The sequence below is a fragment of the Lepus europaeus genome, chromosome 17 (assembly GCF_033115175.1).
Source record: "Lepus europaeus isolate LE1 chromosome 17, mLepTim1.pri, whole genome shotgun sequence".
Lineage (NCBI taxonomy): Eukaryota > Metazoa > Chordata > Mammalia > Lagomorpha > Leporidae > Lepus > Lepus europaeus.
The window spans coordinates 13,162,907-13,185,602 of record NC_084843.1 but is presented as its reverse complement, the minus strand read 5'-3'; the positions used below and the strand labels follow the sequence as shown (position 1 = coordinate 13,185,602).

General features: G+C 47.3%; 1 protein-coding gene across 3 annotated transcripts in view; it reads right to left on the bottom strand.

Annotated features, from left to right (window-relative positions):
* SHTN1 (shootin 1) overlaps positions 1-22,696 on the bottom strand; it is a 101,298-nt gene that overhangs the window by 61,751 nt on the left and 16,851 nt on the right. For all 3 annotated transcript variants that reach the window (XR_009868369.1, XM_062215313.1, XM_062215312.1), the window contains exons 2-4: positions 20,508-20,560; positions 9,971-10,031; positions 3,111-3,205 (exon numbers count right to left, since the gene is read on the bottom strand). Coding sequence is in view for 2 of the 3 variants with exons in the window: in XM_062215313.1 (XP_062071297.1) it covers positions 3,111-3,205; positions 9,971-10,031; positions 20,508-20,560 (209 nt within the window). In the remaining variant the exon portion in view is untranslated. The remainder of the gene's footprint in view (positions 1-3,110; positions 3,206-9,970; positions 10,032-20,507; positions 20,561-22,696) is intronic.

The following is a 22,696-nucleotide window of genomic DNA, read 5'->3' as shown; positions in this document are numbered from 1 at the left end:
TTTGAAAGGTAGAATGAGAGAGAGAAAGGGAGAGAGAAAAAGATCTTTCAACCCCAAATGGCCACAATAGCCAAGGCTGGGTCAGGCTGAAGCCAGGAACCCAAAACTGCATCCGGGTCTCCCGTGTAGACGGCAGGGGTCCCAGTACTTGGGCCATCTTCCTCTGCTTGCCCAGGGGCATTAGCAGGAAACTGGGTCAGAAGTGGAGCAGGTGCTCACATGGGATGTGGTATTGAAGGGTGTTGTTTAACCCACTGCTCCACCATGCCTGCCCCTCCATGAGCTTTTTGAAGACCTGTCATGTGTTACTTCCCAGCCTAACATCACAGTCCCGCCCTCAGGAGCACTTAGTCTCTTTCAACGAAGGCACCAAAATCCCCCTACCGACTGTGCTTCAAAAGTTATGGTTCAAGAACAACATTAGCTGGGAAGTTGCCTCAAAGTCTTCCCTGAAACACTATTTTCATATTTTCTTTAGTTTTTTTTTTTTTCTGTTTACTTACCTTAAGGATTTGAAAGGCAGAGAGACAGAGATAGAGAGACCTCTCCCATCAGCTGGGGCTGAGCCAGGCTAAAACAAGGAGCCGAGAACTCAATCTGGGTCTCCCACATAAGCAGAAGCCCTATCGGCTGCCTCCCAGGGTGAGCATTAAAAGGAAGCTGGCTTGGAAGCGAACAAACCAGTACACAAAGCACGCACCTCGACACAGGATGCTTAACCACTGCACCGAATACCTGCTCCTGTTTCCATATGTTGAGAGAAGACATCTGACACCTGACATTTTTGAGAATTCACAACTCACAAACGTTAGCTAAGCAATTTCACTGCAGCCACTCATCAAGTTACAGGTTCCAGGCACGTTACATGCTGTTCTAGGTCACAAGGCAGAAACAAGTGTTTGCTAACCGTGCAGTGACAGGACCTGCTGCCATTCACTTCTGGGCAGAACTGAATGACTGTTCAAAGGTGCAAAACCAGCAAGTTAAACAGCTCTGGATCATACAACTTGAATACCGGCCCACTTTTACCAGTTTCTCCTACACATTTTAGCAAAGTAACCACACCTATTTGTAAAAAAATCATGAAGTCAAGTTTCATAAGAATTAAATATTCCACTTGCCTTTTATTTGATGGCAAAGATTTGGGAAAATATTCAGAGAAACTTTGCTGCTCAGCAAGTGGAGCCCACTTTGAAAAATGACAACTGATTCCTAAATCAGAATGTGCTATTGCCACTTACTGATCACACATACCATGCAGCCTCCAGATTCCACACTCAGAGCTGCAGTACCATGTACGGCCCAAGAGCACATCTGTGTATCTACGCTGTTTAACTGAACTGGTGCTTCTGAGGGAGAGTGGGGATTATTTGTGATTCCAGGCCCTGTGAGGTCATTTTGTAGCCTAAGTACAGCCCATATGCCCATTTTCCAAAATGCTTCTTAAAAAACAGGACATAGGTAGTGTACGTTAAGGGTCCTGCTGTTAAGATTAACTTGGAAAAATGACCGTAGGTATTAGGTAAGGTGTGGTGAGTGACAACCAGGGCTGAATGCAGCAGCCAGCTGGCCACCGCTCAACACACAGCCTCCAGGGCCACATCCCCGAAGCTGGAGGGTCTGGGGTATTCCTAATAAGCCAGCACTGGTCCACCCTGACATTGAACACAAGAAACTGGTCACCTGTTAAGTCAAACCAGAGGGAGGACAAAGTAAGTTTTTAAAGCAGGCCATATATGGGCCAACAATTAAAGTGCACCACGAAGAAAGAAAAGCCCACCGTCTCTGTTCCCAGCAGCAAGTCTAGTGCATCCTGTCACTTAAGCTGAGACAGCACAGTCCAGGGAGCAGAGCCACGTCAACCATGCCCACAAGGACAGAGTCAGAAATCAAACCTGCAGATACCGCCCCAAAGCACTGCTTTATAGAAACTCTGCCCACGGGGAGAGGCCCTCACTGCCCTGGCTTTGGAAGTGCTGTGGTGACAGGAACACTTGGGAGTCACAGGAGAACATGCAGACACCATCTCCAGACACTGGAAGACACAGGGCAGCCATCAGGCTCCACAAAATAAATAAATGAAAAAGAATTTGCACAGTATTATTGGCGAGTGAACTCCAGTGACGTGCAGCAGGGTGAAAAGGAGGTGCCAGCGCCCAAGTTACCGCTGGTTTTCACAGCAGTGGCCAGGACTGCTCTGTGTTCCTCAGACAAGTTACAGGACAGAAGTCACACTCACAGATTTACATTCTTAGGTGCGACTGAGTATCTTACAAATTCTAATGCTGTACTGTTACACAAACAATTCAGTCAGTTCCGCTGGTAAGCACAATGCTAACGCATACGAATTAAGCAATTTATTCATTCACTTATGTACTGGCAGTAGGACTTCAGCCACATCCCAAGAAATACTTCGGAAGTGGGTGGTGGGTAGGAGGGAAAAGAAGCCCAACTAGCATTACTAATGAAATTTGGTTGAAAATTGCTGTCATCCTTTTTCTGATGAAGTGGTTCACATGCATTTTAGCTAACCCAAAATACATAAGACAGAGATGAAAACATTCTTTAATAATAATGTGCTTCTGATGAGACAGAATATAGAAAATTACACACTTGGTAAATTCATCAGCTAGAAGCAATCAGCGGGGCCCCAGGGGTCACCTTGCGCACGCCCTCACTTTGCTATCACAAATAGGCACCTGAAATGTGGGGCTTCAGCCGACTCTCATCTGATTCAGACGTGAAACACTCATTGCTCTTCCATGTCACACCAGGTTAGTTTTACACTTGCTTAGCATTTTAACTAAATGCACAGACATTCAGGTCCAGTTCAAAGACGAGGCCGGGGCTACTTTTCCCAGGCAAAACACACAGATGCTCAAACATACACACAAAGGCTTCTTTTACAATCAAAATAACCCCTGCATTAAGGCAGATAATTGCATAATCATAATTCCACGATTCTGAAACCATACAACACTTTCCTTGCTGTCAGAGCAGAGAACTGATTAGAGAACCGGAAATGTAACAACGGACAAAAGTCACTTTTCAGAAGAACAAGTTGCAATACAAAACAAAGCTCAGAGAAGGATTCTTCATCAGAGTCTCACCTTGGTTGCCAAAGCTTCGGCGCTTTCTCGACAAGTCTTCTCTATTTCAAGATGGTTCTGCATAAAATTAACTTCCTCTATGACCATGTGAGAAACTAGGAATGAGGGGAAAAACATCTTAGCATTCAACGATGAGTCAGCTGTCCCAGGAGCCCACGCATCGCCCCATGATTAAGAATTCTCTGATTCTTAGCGAGCCAGGCCATCAGCCATCACCGAGAAAGTTTTAAGCAGCTGGCCTGAGCAAAACTTAGCCAAAATTACAACACCGACAGAAAAAAAAGAACACAACACAAAACCTTCACTGCTATCTTGTACATTTTTAAGAAAGCTATGTCGGGTGTTCCTAGTTATCTATTTTCTATGTAGTCCTCTATTTATCCACAGACATAGCAACTCATTTAACAAAAGAAATCTCCCATAGATAAAGAGGGCTGGCAACACGACTTCCTTTTCTTAGCAGGATATAGCACGTGGATCTAATAAGGACAATTACCCAATAAGAAATCCAGGAAAAACAGTTCTTAAATTGATCTCATGAATGAAATAATATTTGGGTAGCTATGCTAAGCACTGTAAGATTAGTCTCTATTTGTTAACAGAGTAGCTACTCTTATTTCATGAACTCCAGGGCAGAAAAGTATAGCAATAAGGTGAACGTAGTACCTGACAACAAGAGCACACGCTAACAAACTGCCTCTTACATCACAGCTCGTCAGGAGGAGCAGGGGAAAAGTTAAACGTCACTTGTCTTTTACCAACACTTAAAAAATAGTAAATTTTATATTTTTTGATAGCTGGTTAATATAAATGGAGATTTAAAGGTGCAAAGTAATTCAGAACTTTAATGATATTTTGAAGATTGAGCAAGAAAACTACCAATTCTTCCCACCCATATTTCTAGTTAAACGAAAACTCTCAGAATCTCAAACACGTATACTTATTGACATTTGTTTGGCTTAAAAAAAAAATTAAAGAACACCCAAATGTGAAACCCAACAAAGTTAGCAAAAAGCACTGGGCTCACATAACACAAAGAGAGATTACTTTTGCTTCATTTAAGCTTAATTAACCTGCAATTATGATTAAACTCAGGGGAAAAAATTTCTCTCCAAATTAAATACAAAAATGTATTACTTCCTAAGACTGTCCAAAGTTCTTATTATGTTAATATTCAAATTCATAAAGCAGCACTAAATGGCCAGAAACATCTCTAACCTTGACATTTTTTCAGGGGTAATAATAATCTGCCGCAAATGCAGGCCAACCAAAAACCACTTAACTAATTAGTAGTTGCAGTCACCGAGAAAAACATGAATCAACACTGTTATTACAAGTGGCACATTTGAGTGGCATCTAATTATGACTTGATGAGCACGATACTTGCATTATCAACATTACTACTGCATCCCATCAGGGCCTAAAAGCTGCTGATGGCATTGACTTCGAGAAACTCCCACTCAATGGTGCGGCAGCACCCAACAATCGGCTTGGCAGGGCCCCCCTCACTAAATGACACGTTAAGCGTAATTACTGGTAGACATTGTAAATAAACAGGATTGGAAGTGAAAATTGTACCAAGTGCATAAGACACAATCTGACACATTGGAAGTGGCAGCCTTAATTGAGAGTTTCTTTGACTGCTCAAGATCATTTCAACTGCATTTCTCAGAGGACAGTGATTATAACTGTGGAGACAGACGGCATAATGGTATCAGCACTGCTGACAGAGCAGTGAATTAAATTGTATCTGCTGTTGTGTGAAAGCCTTGATGAGAGGTACAGATGCCTTAGTGGTCTTATCATTAGAACACAATGGTCATGTTGTCATCAACCTTTCTGGCTCCAATTGAAAAGAAATGATTGTGTGTTGAGGCTCCCCCCCCTCCACCCCACCCCCCTTCTCCTCTTCTATCTCTTGTTCTGAATAGAACCAATTTTCAGAGAGCTATGAAATCACGCAATAGGTCCTAAAATGCAGCTGCTTGGCATACAAACGGGTCCCCATTAAACTGGAATCACACACAATATGTGTTTATGCCAGACGAACAAATAGAAGCTGAACACAGGCCAAGTTTATTCACACACACAAAGCCCGTGTAGCTCTTCATCAATATAATTGCCTTTTATATTGTAGTTTAAATAATAGGCTCTATTATTTCCTTAAAATCCTAATATTCCTGGCATTTTATCACTATGTTTACAAGGTAGGTTCTTCAAAAATGTGAAGGAAAGAGAAAAGAAACCTATACAATTTTTACAACATCAAATATTACTTTGAATTTTTAGTCTTAACTACTTGACACCTTCTGCCACAATCTGGTATTCCCACTATCATAACAAAAATATAAACACTCTATATTTTTCATAGGAATTTGACTTTTTATTCAATAACATTCTTGCTCATGAAAGAGTAAGAAAAATCATTCCAGTTGTGAGGTCTAGGCCTAGCAAAAAAGAAAAAAAAAAAAAAAAGAGAAACATTTATTTTCTAAACATTTGGTAAAAAGCTGCCCTGTGATTTAACTTGATAAACTTAGCTAGGGAGTCCTCACCCACACTTTTTCCAGTTCTGATGGGTTTTACTCCAGCAGGCGGGGATTTTTCTTCCTCAAAGATGAAACAGTAGAAATTTTAAAACTGGTCTTTAATGTTTAGTTTAAGAAATTATCCCAATCCCGTGGCCAGCATTGTGGTGTAGCACGTAAAGCTGTGTGAGTTCCAGCTGCTCCACTTCTGATCCAGCTCCCTGCTAAAGGCCTAGGAAAAGCAGCAGAAGATGGCTCAAGTCCTTGGGCCCCTGCCACTCATGTGAGAGACCCAGACGAAGCTCCTGGCTTCCGCCTTGCCCAGACCTGGCCATTGTGGCCATCTGGGGAGTGAACCAACAGATGGAGGGTCTCTCTCCTTCTCTCTCTCCCCCGCCCCTCTCTGTAACTCTTTCAAATAAATAAGACTTTAAAATCTTTTAAACATAAATTTATCCCAATGCTAAATTGGTAGCACAAAAATCTGCTTATCAACATTCTAGGTTCAGAAGGGAACAACATAGTTCAAAGAGCATTTATGTCTTTAAAAGATCTGTTCTCACTTCCTAAACCAAAAATTAGACCATCATATGACAGCAAATGTAAACACTTTTGAAACATTTATTTTATTTGCAACTTTCAAAGAAGGCAGGCTTTAAAGCTTTTTGCTGTCCATTTAATAATTTAAATTAAATCCAAGTTCCTAAACTTGGACTTGGCTCATAATATCCAAATCCATGGCCACTCCATCTATCACATTTGCATACCTGAATGACATGAAGCTTTACAAAGATGGGCTTTTAACAAAGTGACCTAACACTGAAGTTCTATTAAAAACAAAAAGCACTAATCCTCCAGAAAAAACACACTGCAATACGCAAGGTCGGTAAATATTAAAACAATGAGGGCACTGACTTTCGAAATAACCCAAGGTCAGTGGGAGTGGGTGTGAGGGTGCACAGAAGTTAGCCAGTGAGTCGGCAACCATTTAAGCTGAATGATGGATACCTGGAGTTTCATTATACTGTTTTTTCCCCACTTTTGTCTAACTTCAAACATTGTCATGATAAAAAAAAATTAATGACCTAAGATCTCAGAAGTACAGCCTATAAGTATATGGACAATTGTTTCTTCCAGTCTAGCTTGAGTAGTAAAACATCTCTCTCATGTGCCACGGAATGCCATCGTGGCACACGCGGCGCCGTGGTAAACATGGTTCGCTTCTTGGTGGCGCCTGTGCTGATCAGAACAGGGACGCCGAGGCTTATCTGGTTCCCTCGAACAATGCTGCCTGGGAAGACGGCACTGGCATCTGTGTGTGTTTGCAGGGCTGAAGATCATCAGGGCTGCGTTCAGGTGTGCACACCCTCTTACAAGAATCCGCTTAGCAAGCAACGGCCATCGCCTCTCAGCCTCACGCTGAACCCTGCGCCTGGCTCCCTCCGAGCCCACACAGGCGGCCTGAAAGGCAGGAATTAGCACAGCGAGGGGATGCCCGAGGACATCCAGAGGCCCCAGGGACTTCAGTCCCGGAGTCCAGCCCAGCCAAAGCCACTGCAGAGGCCTCCACTTTCCTGTGGTGCCTTCTGGCTGGCTTCGCAGGGAGGTGCCATGGCCCACGATGGTGCCCCTCCAGGTGTCAAGGCCGGCACTGCAGGGCTGAGAGGACCTCGAGGAGCACGCGTGGATGCGGCTCGATGCCTCTTCAACCTGAGATTACCCAGAGAGGATTTCACACGGGAAGGAAAACGCCATGAGGACACGCAAGGCCCAGTCCCCCTGCCTGAGGCATTTGTCCGGGGAGCACGGCTTCACCCCAGGGTCGGGGAGGCTCAGGACGAGCTGGCCAGGGGCCAAGAATGGCACGGACGTGGAAAGCAAATCCATGTGTCCCGGGTAAGCACTGAGGCCTCACCCGGCCACTCTGGCACACACCGCCAGGATACCAGCTCTCAACCCCAGGGCAAGACCCCAGCGTCCGGGAATCAACTCACCCGAGGCAAAGGGCCCGAACCCCCAGCAACGAAGGACAGTGGTGTCTTGGGTGGGCCAGCTGAGCCGTACTGTGTACTGGGCACGGGGCCGAGCGCCCAGCGTGCGGATGGGCCTGTCATCCGCCACCAGCCTCTCGCTGGTGGCCAAACAAGAGCCTCATGCTCTCCAAGTCCGATATTCCTGCCCCCGTTCACAACCATGAACCACGTACTGCAGGTGCAGGGCTTTTTGTTTTTGTTTTGAAGGAAGTTTCCTTGTTCCTCATCTTCTCGCCTTTTGAGACTGAGCAAAGGGTTTGCGCTCCTCTCCTGCCATCCAAACTTTATTTATTTATTTATTTTTCTTTATTTTTGACAGGCAGAGTGGACAGTGAGAGAGAGACAGAGAGAAAGGTCTTCCTTTTGCCGTTGGTTCACCCTCCAATGGCCGCCGCGGTAGCGCGCTGCGGCCGGCGCACCGCGCTGTTCCGATGGCAGGAGCCAGGTGCTTCTCCTGGGGTGCAGAGCCCAATCACTTGGGCCATCCTCCACTGCACTCCCGGGCCACAGCAGAGAGCTGGCCTGGAAGAGGGGCAACCAGGACAGGATCGGTGCCCCGACCGGGACTAGAACCCGGTGTGCCGGTGCCGCAAGGCGGAGGATTAGCCTGTTGAGCCACGGCGCCGGCCCGCCATCCAAACTTTAGATTCAGCAGGTGAATTGGGAAGGGTGAAAGTTGAATGAAAACAACAACAGAGGCTGTTCTGCCCACCTCTCTAAGAATTCACACTTTTGGGCTCTGAGTGGCTCATAGGGAAAACTATATTTAAGAACAAATAAAACACTTTCAAAGGCATTTTAGAGGAAGAGACAAAGGAACGGGGTGTGGAAGCCGGGCTCATGTGCCATGCTACAGAGAGATCTGGGGAAAGCTGCTTCCATCTGTAAAAACACAGGAGGTGAAATCCCTACCGCCTACCCCGACCAAACACTGTAACTTCACCCACAAGAAGCGTAAGCCACCTGCACTGCTCAGTGTGCCGGTCCACTCTCAGTAGCTAAGCACAGCACCTGGTAAGGATGCCAGAGCTGTGACTCCCTCCCACGTGACCTGGGCCAGCACAATCGCCACCATGCCAGGAACCTGCGCTAGGGCAGGAGGCCCCGCCCAACCACAGCGCACACGGCCCCAAGCCGCAGGCTGCCCCCCAAAGCCAGGTACCACCAACAGGATTCCCCTTTGGGTTTCCTGGTTACAGCCACACACTGAAATAAACCGGCTCTTGAAAGTGAACCACAGTGCGGCACTTTTATGGCTGTTTTACCTTCGACAAGAATAAAATGTTTTACGGTGTGGTGCGCAAGTCAACACTTCATGCTATGATCTCGGAGCCTGACGGAGCTGCAGAACCACAGGGTTGGGCCTTGCTCCAAGGCCAGGACCCTTTTCCCTGCAACAGTCGGGCTTCTCGTCCTGCTGGGTCTGATCAGAGCTATGTTCTACCTTAGCTGAGGAAGTAAACACTGATTTATGTCACATTTTTTAAAACCAGCAAACATTAAGAAGATGATTAGCACACATTTTGTGGGAATAAAACTTTCCTTAGAGCTACTCAACCATTCAAACGCTTAAAAAAAAAAAAAAAAAAAAAAACAACTCTAAGCTTGTGAGTCTGTAATTCTCCTCTTGCTAACTACTGAGGTACACGTGACATGTAAAATGCTGGCCATATTTGCTGTATACCCTTTGATGAGCCTGGGGACAGCAGACACTCATGAAGCAACCCCACAATCAATGCCCATCACCTTCCGAAGTTTCCTCCTGCCCCCCTTCTTATTTATTTACATTTCTGTGGTCAGAACATGTAACACAAGACCTGCTTGCTCAGTGAATCTCGAGTGCACACCCAGGCAGGATTTCTCGCTAACAGGCCCCGTCTCCTGCAGAACTCCTTTTTCTACAAATTCACCTAAGGAGCTACACAGGTCACTGTAAAGATGGATGTACAGGAGTATCTGTCATGGCATTATTTACAACAGCAATAAACCAGACATAATCAGTGAAGGCTTATTTAAATAAACCAAGGTCCTATCACCAGGGGCAACAATGAACTGATGTACATCTCTACTGACAGGCCAAGATGACCCCATGTACAACAAGTAAAAACGCTCATAATGACTCATCAAAATAATAACGCTTATTCCCTTTCTTTCAAAACCCAACACCAGGGCAACAGGTGGGTACGCGGGAAGGAACTCTTCCTCCCTCACGGGGCCGGCGCTGAACAGGCCGTGCGCCTCTACTCACACAGTCCCCAGTGACGTGCGTCACGATAATCCCACTGCAATGCTTACGTACTTTTCTGAAATTCTTCCAGCTTTTTAACAGCTTCATCTCGTTCTTGCCTAATTTTGTCACACTAAAATGAGGGGAAAAAAAAAAAAAGAAGTTAATTTGCATCATAAATTTTAAGTTTGGAAAGGCAAAATAAAGAACCACCTTATTATAACAGCATTTTTCAGAAAACAAAAGAAAATTAAAAACCTTAGGAGAGTACCCATGGTCACCTGGTATTTGTACCATCTGCAGCTGACCAACTTTCTTGGACTTTCCCAGCCATCACCTCACTCTTGCTATCTCATATGGAATATCCTGGGGTTAAAATGCGTTCCTTCTTTAAGGCAACTGTTGTGCCTCTTCCGAAGGAAGCTGATGCGGTGAACACCCACCTGTACCCCGGTCAGGCGCCCACAACAGCTTCACCTATGCGGAACACCGGTGCACACCTGGAAATGAGCGGAAAGTTTCCGGGAGGAAAGCAAACGCCACCACACCCCCGAGGACCCTCTCCACTCCGGAGACCTCTGTGTCCCCAGAATTCCGAACAGAAGGCAGCAAATTAAAAGGAGAGGGGATCAAATATCCCACAGCAAGCACGTGTCACTTACATAAACCAACTTTTCATTTTAAAAAGTGGGCGGAGTCTCTGAGAAGACCCCAGGAGGGAAAACCACCCACTAGGGCCTCGGGCCTTCTCAGGGTAACTGCACAGGAACAAGGTAACAGGCTCTGAAGACGTCAGTGAAGGCCCAACACTCACTATGAGGACAGAATTCAGTCTACACTGCATTTCATTTAACAAGGAGGTGTAACACACTGTGTAGACATTTTCATCAAAAGTATCTAAAACGTGAAACGCTGAAATTTGTTCCTGGGAACACAATGCCCTATCAGTACTGTATACAGAAAGCACAACTTTAAATTATACTTGCTTCCTGGTCTGTCAAATATAGTGGGATTTCATTCCTTTTGCGGTCTGTGATTTCAAACATCAACGGCTAAAGCATGACAATGCCAGTGGTCATTTGAAAAATCCACATTAACACAGTGTGCTCTTCTCATCTATCAGCTGCCAAGTCTGATGCCAGGAGCTGGAAACCTCCCCGTGCTGCTGGCGGACAGGTAAACTGGTTTAATGACTTTGGAAAGAAACTTCTAACTAATGCGAAAATATGCATACCCTGTGACTCAGCAATACACATACCCTGTGACTCAGCAATTCTGCCTCTAGGTGTACACACCCAGAGAACCTCCAGCAATGAGTCCAAGATGATCTGTACAAAAATCTCCAGGATTTATGATGACAGTAAATCACACATGTTCATAGAGAGCAGGGAGAGTGTTAACATGTCTAACATGTAACACGTGTTACACGTCTAAAGCTACAGGTCTCAACATCCACAGATCTCAAAAAGCATCATGTTGAATCAAAGGAGCGGCAGATTTCTATCAAATGACTGCTTAAGCACATAAAACATTTCACATATTTATGTTAAAGACGCGAAGTGGAAGAGGACAGATTCTAAGAGTCAGGAAAGGGAATGGGACCAGGGTGGGGGACACAGGGGACCCTTCAGTATTCCCTGCAGCTTTTTAATTTAAAAGAAGTTATGGTTGTGCAGTAGGTATTTGACATATTATCCTTTGCTCTTTTGGGGGCTTTTAAAATGTTTTAGAAATAGAAAAGCAAGAAACACGCAGTCCGTTTTCCCTTTCAGGCCTTAGGAACCGTGGAACTGTTTGACAAGCCTATCTCGGTGCACCGGGGTGAACCTTGAAGCAGGAGCACCCCGCTGCACCGGCAGAGCTGCTCACCACATCCATCTCAGAAACCCCGAAACGATCCAGGCTGGACCAAGGACCATTTCCCAAACGCGAGGCACACTCTTTCTTGATGGTTTCCTTGTGGAAATCCATTCTCAGAATCATCATTATCAAACAGTTTCCAGTTCCAACTTAACAGATAACTCTGTCCCTTTTTTTGGTGATTAAAATGCTAAGCACTCGCGCTCTGGAGTCCTGTAGGTTTTTCTTAGCCCTCTCCCCAACCCGAGTGGACCACACCAGGCGGAAGAGCCCTTCATTCTGATCCTGCTGGCCAGCTGCTTCTGGAACGTTCCTCTTGGTTTCTAGCTTTGGCTTTTGGACTTCCCACCACTCCTGCAGAGCTGCCCACCCTGTCTCCCAAAATGCACAGGATAGTCTGAGACACAACAACAAACCTAATTTCAGCCTCGACCCAAAGTCCTGAGTCGCGACTGCCAAAGGAAATCCATACAGTCTTTTAATCTCCCGTTTCTTAATCTGGCATGTCCTAAAGCAGGAGCTGCCCCGTGACGACTGCCTTCCCCCAGGAGCTGGCGTCTGACCTAATGCCACGTGGGTCCCCTCTACGTGACGGAATCAGAGGCGGATTCAACTCCCACTTAAACAGCCACATTCTTCACTGAGACCCTGCACCACAGAGCATTACACAGGGACGGTGCTGTGTCACATCAGGTCTCAAAAGAGCCACCGGATGACATCAAATAAAAACCACCAGCACAGCTACCCTTTACTCAGGAACAACACGAGACAATCTTGGCCTCCGTAGGCAGGAACTGGCGGCCCAGAACTAAGACTTCATGTCCACGCTCTCTACTATCAATTTTTTAGAGAAGCAGAGAGCCAGCCAGCCAGCCAGCCAGCCCCGTTCACTGGTTCACTCCCCAGATTCCACGAGCAGAGAACTCAATCCAGGCCTCACATGGTGGCAGGTGTCCAAGTTCTTGAGGCGTCACCACCGCCCGCTTGGGGGGTTCACGTTAACAGGAAGCGGGAGTTGAGCACAACAGCCGCAGGGCAAACGCAGGCACTCTGCTATGGAATTGTGGGCGTCCCAAGCAGCGCCATAAAACTCAGCCCCAGTGCTCTCTGCGCTCGAGGCCCAGGCAGACAGGTGGTTAGTAACGGGCCCGGACACCGGGCTCACCCCAGCGGCAGGTACCCCAGTTTCTAGAGCCCACCGGTCCACATTCACACCAGCCCTCTGGCTCTCACTAGCAGATTCACAAGCTGTCTCCCAGCCCCAGCTGTGTCCTATCAGGGGTCTTCACGTGGCTTTGCTTTCTATTTTCTGCACACATTATCACAGAACTGGCAGCCACAGAATTCACCATCTGCTATGCTGAAAGGGGTGTGTGCTGGGAGCGGGGGATTCTACACATGCAGCCAATGTGGCTTCCTTATTTCACACCAGAGCAGGAATCCAAACACACTCTCCCTTCATCATTGCAGGCGAACCAGGAAAAATGTCTTGCAACCTTCCTGTCCTACAGGGAGAAGTGAGCAAGGCCTCCAGGCCCCGTTGGGGGGGGGGGGGGGGGGAAGCTTCATCTTTCCACCACCCAGAAGCCCCTCGCCCATGCCAGCCCTTCCTCCAGCCTGCTCACGCAGCTGCACCATTTGTGCAAACTGCTTCTTTTTGTGTGAGAATTGCTCATGAAGACTCTGCAATAGCAACAGATGTGCTTGGGCCTGCATCACTTAATTATGATGCCCAACAATACTCTGCAGCTCAGGGCTGAGCTGAGTGCCGGCTGGTTTGAGGGTGCTGGTAGCATCACGGCTACTCTCCAGTCTCTGTGTTGGCCCTTTACGAAGTGGTAGATGGACCAGAGGGTGGCCGTGCTGGTGTTGAAAGGCCTTGATAGCAGAAGCTCTGGCTATTTTCTGCATCTCTTCCTTGAGCCTCATGTAGGCAGACACTCGGCTTCTAACACTAAACCCAGACTCCAGAGCACCGGCAGGCAGATTCACAGAGCGAAGTCTTTCTGGTCTCCTACATGGGCAGCTCAGTTCTTTCTCCCACTCTGTCATCCCAATGTCAACGTCAACCAGAATGTCTGCGGAACAGGGCTCAGCAGAAGTCTAGATAACTGATGTGAATACCAAGACATCTTTATATTTCATCGTGGGTATGTTTTCAGTAAGAAAAAACTTAACATGCTGAATTGTCTACCTTCCACTAATATAAACATTTCATTTTTATCTTCCTGGTGCACAAATTCAATGGAAAGTGTCTAGCCTACAGATAGTACAGTGTGAGGTCCAAGAAGCACACACAAAACACCAAGAGACTGGGCAATCGTACACACAGTCAACAGAAGCTAACTTCTCAGCAAGGATCTCCGGTATCCACTGAACGTTTCTAGTTCCCTCCTCTGAGCACTGGGCTAATGTACACAGCACCTACACGTGCCGTGCACTGTCTAACACAGCCACCATGTTCCCACAAAACTCATATCCACCGAGAGAGATCAGCAATGAAACCAGCACTCACGAAGACACTGGGCAGAGTGGGAGGAAGGCTCTGCTGCTGCAGCACCTGGCCCACTCGGCCCCGGCCCCGAGCCTGAACGCCGACTCCGTGCCACTCATCTTTAAGTCCATTCCTTTTGCGTGCAGTCACAAGGTTTGAACATTTAAACATGTATGACATGTGTGCGCCTGCTTGAGAATGCTGGCCAATGCAGTGAGAGGCGGGCGCATCAGGTCACCTGTAGGAATAGTGAACAATTCTATTGCTCCATCCATGTCTGTTTGTCTAGAAGGCAACTGAGCTTCCCGGGTCTCTACATGCTGGCTCACCACAGAGAATACAACACAGGAAACCATTCCTACTAGGATGGAATTTTGTTCTCCTCTCTTTTAGCGTTCTTCTTTCTTCCAATTCAAAGTTCTTTCCCTCCTTTTTTCACAATAAACTAAAGAAGCAGTAGCTGCCCCCAGAGCTGCCTTGCAGCATTCTCCAAATTCTAGGTATTGTGTGTGAGATGGAAACACATGTCATCAGAACAGAGATCCTTGCTCTTTGTTTCGGGATAGATTGCTGTTAATAAGAGACTCATTTTCACTTTCAAACTGCTAAGTAATTACTTTTTCTCTGGCACAACCACTTGCCACTCTGTCTCAAAGAAACTGCATGTATGTGGATGTATTATGCATGAACAGTTAGCATAATGGATGCATATCTCGCTCTTTAAAGTGGCTTCTTTATTGATTTTTTTTCAAATAAAAAATAAAATACTTCGGGACCTTCACCTCTGAATACTACCCAAGAGGATAGAAATCATAACAATAGGCAAGTGAGCCAAGATGCAAACAGTATCATGTATCTTGCTTCTTGAAACATAAGTCTTGGAAAGTGTCTGTCTCCTTCTCTTTTCATTCATTGTTCCTGGCAAGCTGACAGAACCGCCCCATGCATGATGCACAGCTACAGTGGCCTACCCAAACGACGCCTAATCAGCCACTTAAACATTTATGCACTTCAAAACTCCATCGCAGAACATAATATTAAACACAAATACTTACTATTTAACGCCAGACATTCTCCTATTATACAGATTTCCTTCTTTCTATGCACATTCCACACACACACACACACACACACACACCCGTCACCCTGAGAAACGAGAAAGCTAGTCCATTCAAAGCTCAAGGAGGCTCCCCCCCCCGCCACACACACAGGAACAAGCCCCAGCGGATGACAAAGATGCTGTGTGAGTCAGAAGACAATGCCCTCCAACTGTAGACATGTGACTGACACTTGAATATGGTGGTTGTTACACAACCAGAGCAAAACATTTTATTTGGTTGATTTCAGAATATACAGTCATCTATTTTTCCATATTCAAAAATACAGATTTGGAAAAGTCGCTGAGTACAGTCCAACAAGCTCTCTCCGTTTTTCACATACTGCTGACAATGCCATTGAGAAAATGGGCAAGAAATGATAGAAGGTGGCCAGTGCTTTCAAAAATTCCCACTTATCTTGACGTTAAAAAATACCAAATCACAATTTTTTTACATTCCAACTCAACCTACACCACTTGATTATACCTTATTTAATATTTTGATAATAATGTGGTAAGTACATAAGAAACAAAAAGCAATTAATTATGCTTGTGGGGGAGTTAAGAGACTGAAAAAAAAAGTGACATTTAAGCCACACACCAGACTACAGAAAGTTTGTCACATGGAGAAGAGGAACCACTCTGCTCTCTGCTGTTTCCACCCCACCAGCAAGCTCTCAGCACTGTCTCACGCTGTACAGTTTGTCAGCTGCCTGTGCCCCTCACCAGACTGGTCTTACTCAGGAGGATGACCTGTGTATGTTTTTCATTACATCCTGGTACTAAGAAGGCCTTCAACAAAAAGTGCTCCCTTTAAAAAAAGCTCTCCTTTATAAACTCAAACACATTCTGATTCCACCCTAAAATTTAATAATAAAAATCACAAAGCAGGGGCGAGTTAAGACACACCCACATCTCCCACGGCTGCACGTGGCTCAGAGTCCCATCTCAGGCTCCTGAACCCAGTTTCCTACCAATGCAGACTCTGGGAGGCAGCAGGTGGTGATGGCTCAAGAGCTCGGATCTCTGCCACCCATGAGGAAGAGCTAGATTCCATTCCTGGCTCCCCGCTTCTGCCTGACTTAGCAGGGCCTTTGAGAGCCTTTGAGGAGTGAGCCAGTGGATGGAGTTCCCCCCTCTGTCATCTGTGTCTCTTTCAAATAACAAAATTTAAAAAAAAATCAAAAGAAGAGGCCAGTATTTGCTGGCACTGTGGCTCAGTGGGTTAAGCCATCGCCTCTAGTGCCAGCATCCTGTATGGGTGTTGGTTTGAGTCCAGGCAGCTCCACTTCTGATCCAGCTCCCTACTAATGCAACTGAGAACCAGAGGGAGATGGCCTGAGTGCTTGGGTCCTAGCATCCACATGGGAGACCCGGACAGTCCTGGCTGTTCAGGCCATTGGGGGAGTGAACCAGTGGATAGAAGCTCGCGCTCTCTCTCTCTCTGCAACTGACTTTGAAATAAATAAATAAATCTTAAACACACAACCACACACACACACACACACACACACGGATGAACATTCCATTTTTCCTAAAAAGGGATAACTGCAAAGGAAAAAGATCAATTAAAACACTGGCCCACGCCAGCCACCCCCCACCTTCTACTCTTATCCTTGGAATGCAAGACGTCAGGACCCTACACAAAGGTAAATGCATACATTCAGATGTGCACCGGATACAGCTGACATTTAACTTTCAGGTTTTCAACATGAACTTACGGACGGCTAAGACAGATGACCCAGAAAAGTGTTGAATCTCATCATTTGCTGTGGAAAACTCATGCACTAATAATAATAAATTAAGGGAAAATAATGGACCCTTATGGAAAACTAGTCAATAGGCTCCTACAAAGTTACCTGTTTCTAAAAGAACACTATGGTCAGAAGCCCCTAGACTCTGCCGGTAACCATCGAGGCAAACTTGGACGTGCACTCCGGGCCCGAGGGCCTGTGCTCCCCTCTGTGGAATGGGCTGCCGCGGGCGTCGGGAGCATGAGATGAGGGAGTTAAGAGAACTCCAACGTCCCATTGTGGCTTCCTCATAAACTTGGCCTCTGAGCAACTGCCTTGCCCAAAGCATATCATGTAGAGACTCCATACAAGGCAGGAAAAAATCCCACGCAAAGGAGCCGCAGCTACTGCCTGTGCCGCGGATACGGTTCAAGGCCTGGCAGGCAGGACAGACACAAGGCGTACGTGTAGCATTCATGCAAAAGTTCCCCACAGCACATCGACCAGGGCAAAAGCAGCCTTGCTCCAGACACCACCGGTGGCTGGCCACAGGGATCGTGGGTGGACGCGCAGGCATGGACCAGACAAAGCTCCCCCAGCCAGCCGGGCACAAGGAAGTGCTCTCAGAGAAAATGGTGTTCTCCATTTACCACCTCCGGAACTCGGGCTGCTTTTACTCATTCTGTGCCGTATAAAAGGCTTTTATTATATGCTTCCCTCCTTTGTAACAGAGTCCCCCCTGCTCCGGGGAGAAACCTGCAGCAATAAGCAAGCTGGTCTTTGAACAGAAGATAAACAGAGTGCGGCCAACTTCAAGCCACTCGACTTTGTTTTAGCCAACCACACGGCGTTCCACGTCGCTTTCAGTTCTTCTGTGCCCGTCTCAGTTAATAGTTATTTTTAAAGGATCAGGACAGAAGCCGGTCGATAATGCTCACGGCTGTCACAAAAGTATGAGGCCATTCTCTCTGCAGAGGACACGCAAACAGTTAATGTGCCGGGGTCATTTCTTTTACCAAATGCATTTTACGTACAATTCCACTTGCATACCAGATGGTTCCCTTAAAACCCCACTGCAGAAAGCGGCTCTTGGTTAAACAGCCATGGCCACCAGCACCAGGGGATGCTGGTGGAGCAGCACCTCGGGGTGGGGGTGGGAGTGGGGGGTCGAGGGTAGGTCTACACACACGCAAGGACTGAAGAAGGAACAACAAGTGGACTGCACCTCCTCTTGCATTGCTGCTTCTCTTCCACAGCCTCCTTCCGCCACCACTGGAAGACGCCGCTTGCTCTCCCGGCCCCGTCTTCCAGGTGAGTCCAGGGTCCGCAGCCTGCTGGCTCTGCCCCTCCTGGGCCAACAGCAGAGGTGTGGGAGACTCAGTCCGCCAACTCAGCCTCCGGCTGTGTCTCAGGGAGAGCGGCTCAAGCTATCTGAGTACCACCCGTTAGATCTGCTTTTAAATTATGGGGTCCCAAGGATGCAGGATCTAAGTCCCCTCTTGGTTTAGATTCTCAGGACATCTGGGAATTTAGGTGGTCAGGGTGTGGGAATTAAAAATCTTGCCAAACTATTTTCTGGGACTGTCTTACCAGATTACAGATGCACGCATCAGCCACCTTCTACCACGGATATTCTCACCACTCCACCTACTACTTCCCAAATCATCCGATACAGAAAAGAAAGGAAACCTTTTATCAAAAGAAGTATTTGTTGATTTATGTATTTGAAAGGCAGAGTTACAGAGGGAGAAAGGAAGAAAGAGAGTGAGAGAGAGAGAGAGAGTTTCCATCCGCTGGCTCACTCCCCAAATGGCCACAACAACTGAGGCTGGGCCAGGCTGAGGCCAGGAGCTTCTTCCAGGTCTCCCAGATGGGGCAGGGGCCCTGGGCCCTGGGCCATCTTCTGCTGCTTTCCCAAGTGCATTACCAGGGAGCTGGATTGGAAGTGGAGTAGCCAAGACTTGAACTGGTGCCCACATGGGTTGCTGTAATTGCAGGCAGCAGCTTAGCCTGCCACACCACAGCACCGGCCCTGAAACTTAAGATCTCAAATACCAAAGATTTATTTACCAAGGAACCTTAAAGCCAGGTGGGGGCAGGCCTAGCGCTAAGACACCACTTCCCATGTCAGAGTCTGATTCCAGCCCCTGACTCTAGTCTCCTGCTAATGGAGACCCTAAGAGGCTCAATTAATTGGGCTCCTGCCCACCACCAAGGGAAACTGGATTGAGCTCCCAACTCGCAGCTTCGGCCTGGCACAGCCCTGGCCACTGCAGGCAAACCAGAGGAATCAACAGCAAGTAGGCGCTCCGTCTGCCTCTTATCTTTCCCTGCCTCTCAAATTAAACACATACATGTTTTAAAAAATCAGCTAGAAAATGATCTGAGGCTATTAAGAGGAGAAAGAGTTAAATATGATTCTAAAGAGCCCAATAAATAATGCCAAACGTCTAACAGATATTTAGCTGTCAATTTTCATTACAGCCCTTACTCTGAAACGTTAGAGACGAGGGTTTCTAATGGTCAGTGGTGCTAACTGGGCTCTTTAATAACCACTGAGGACCTGCTTCCTTGGGTTTCCACCGGGGACATCATGTTTCGAAATATCCGGTCTATCAAAGTCATTTTAAATGAAGACTCACTTATATCTAAGGCCAAAAAAGCATCCTCTGCTTCTTCTCTCCTATTGTGCATTTCCTATTCTTTCTCTTGTCTGACCTTGGCTTGCCCTTCCATTTGTCTCCTCCCTAAATTCACAGGTAAAAAAATATATATATACACACATACACATGGGCGAAGAGTCACAAATCTTGAATGGCCATTTTCAGAGGTTAATGACAGTAAAGGATACAACTTGCAAAGGGAAGCAGAGTCTATTATTCACCAGTGAAAGAACAAAATTGCAGGAGCCCCTGAAAATGTACCAGGCCTCCCCGTCTCCCGGCTGGGAGTTTCTCGACCTCTGGCACATGGTTCACGGAGAGAGAGCGGGCTCACCCGCAGAGTGTGTGCAGAAGCCGTGTGGAGGCATGTGGGCTAAACACCAGAGACCAGGTCCATGGAGTCCTTTCCAGAGGCCCAAAGGTGAGTGCCTCCGGCCTTCTAAACCCACCACCAGAATCCCAGACCTGACTGCTGGGGAGAAGCACAATTGCCGGGACTTGAATGGCTTGGCCTGGTGCCTCGCCGCACATTTGGCCGTGGAGCAATCCCCGGGGCTGCGCCCACCGTGGCGGGCCTGCTATTCTTTACCATCTGGAGCTGGACTTGGTATTTGCTTGAACCACACACGCAAGAATAAAGAAAAAAAGAGAGAGAGAAAACCCAACCCTCATTCACATTGAGCTGAAATTGGTGGCTGAACAATTGACTATGCAGCCTGAGGCTTTCACACATGGAAGAAAGGGGAGAGGGGGAAGCACAAACCTTCTCCTTTGTTTTCTGGTTCTCGGCCCTGAGGTCTTCATATTCGCCTATTGCTGGAAGAGAAGGGAAAGCACGTTACAACAAGCGCTACAGCCATGGCCAGGGAGGGGCAGGGCGGGGAAGAGCCCACCGGGGAACACGGCTGCTCTCTATGGGCCAGGGAGACATGGAGACCACCGCAGATGTGAGCCCACCAGGCTGAAGTGCGCTTCCCCCGAGACCATCAGGAAGACCTGGGGACCAGTCCCCTCGCCTGCACGATGCTGCTGTGAAAGGCTGCAGGTGTGTGACTCCCGACGTCCCGCCCGCCACCGTTAGTCTCTGCTGCTGCGCGCCAAGGTTCATTCAGGGAATCAGCCTCTAGCAAACCCAGGAGGACGGCACACGCAGCGCCACGTCGCACACCTGCTTCCTCCACAGAGCCAAGGGCTTGTGCTGGGACTTGGGCTTGCAACTATCTGGGGCCAAGACCGTTGGTCATGGAGCCACGTCCAGACACCAGCCAGGCTCGTGTCACTGAAGTGCAAACAGTTCCCAACAGTCTACATGTTCTTCCAACCACATGAGGGGAGAAAATCTTTACCACTTAAAAGCCTCTGTTGCCAGAAAAATTAAGCCCCCTTAACCCCCACTCCATCTTCGAGCAGAGCAGCACGGGTCGGCACCCTCCTGGCCGACAGTGGGAAACTCGGGGCACACTAAGGCCAAGGAGGGGGAACGGCCACCATCAGGGACAGCGGGGCCAGCAGCTCCTTGACTGGCACTGGCCACCAAAGCAAACCAAAACCTCAGTTTTTCTAGTTTCTATAAATCCTAGGTATGAAGACAGAAATAAAAACTCTGAAACCAGCAGTCTCAAGAACACCCAGGCTAATCTGATCAGTCATTCTAGAAACGTACTACTCTGACACTCCCCAAAACAGACGACCACGATAAAGGACATGCCGCGTCTCCTCCAGCAGTGGGCCAGGGGGTTCAGAACGGCTCCTGTGAGGGTCGGACCGGAACCTTAAAAGCTGATTCAAATTAACAAGAGCTTTATAGGATAATCCACTGATGTTCAGAAGTTTCATTAGTACCCAGTGAGCACTTAAATAAGAACTAATAGAGAATTTTATGGAAGCCATACCCCCAAAGAGTCCCTGAACGTTAAACAGACTGTAAAACGGCTGAACGTACGCATGCAAAGATACAGCCCTTTTGAAAAATCACTGTATTTCCAACAGAAAAACTGCGACCACAGAATGAAGCCCTCTGCACACCAGCTCCCCATCACTCCCCGCCCCCTGCACACCCCAGCCACTTCGTATAAACTAATCTCCCCTTGGACCTGAAAAAAAAATCAAGGAGCTGTGCCCCCCTTTAACACAAAAGAAGTAGGAGGTGGCCGGCGCCGCGGCTCAATAGGCTAATCCTCCGCCTTGCAACGTCGGCACACCGGGTTCTAGTCCCAGTCAGGGCACCGCATTCTGTCCCAGTTGCCCCTCTTCCAGTCCAGCTCTCTGCTGTGGCCCGGGAGTGCAGTGGAGAATGGCCCAAGTGCTTGGGCCCTGCACCCGCATGGGAGACCAGGAGAAGCACCTGGCTCCTGGCTTCGGATCAGCGCGGTGCGCCGGCCACGGCGGCCATTGGAGGGTGAACCAACAGCAAAAAGGAAGACCTTTCTCTCTGTCTCTCTCTCACTGTCCACTCTGCCTGTCCAAAAAAAAAAAAAAAAAAAAAGAAGTAGGAGGTGAGTGAGAGAGTCTAAAAGTGTGCACTGACACCACTGGGTAGTCTGTGGTCATGGTCCCAAAACTTATTATTAGCTCTTATACTGTTTCATAAAATAAACACAGCAACATCTCAGTGAGAGACTGTGATTTAGGTTGACTTGACATTTAAATGTATCTGTGGATGAAGCTGAAAAATCAAAATGGATTTAACACACTCTATTACTGGTGACCTGCCTCACAGACACACAAAACAAACGGTAAAGGCTCATAAAACCATGATCTCACACTGACATTAAGAAATTTCTTTCTATTTAGAACATGGGATAATGGCTTTGAAGGCTTTGTAAAATACTGATACTATTCCCCCATTACACTGCCAACGGAAGCCAGACCAGACACCGTACACTCCCAATCACGGGGTCTTTATGAAAAGCATGAATTAAGAACCCTTCACCTGTCACATTTTAATGGAAA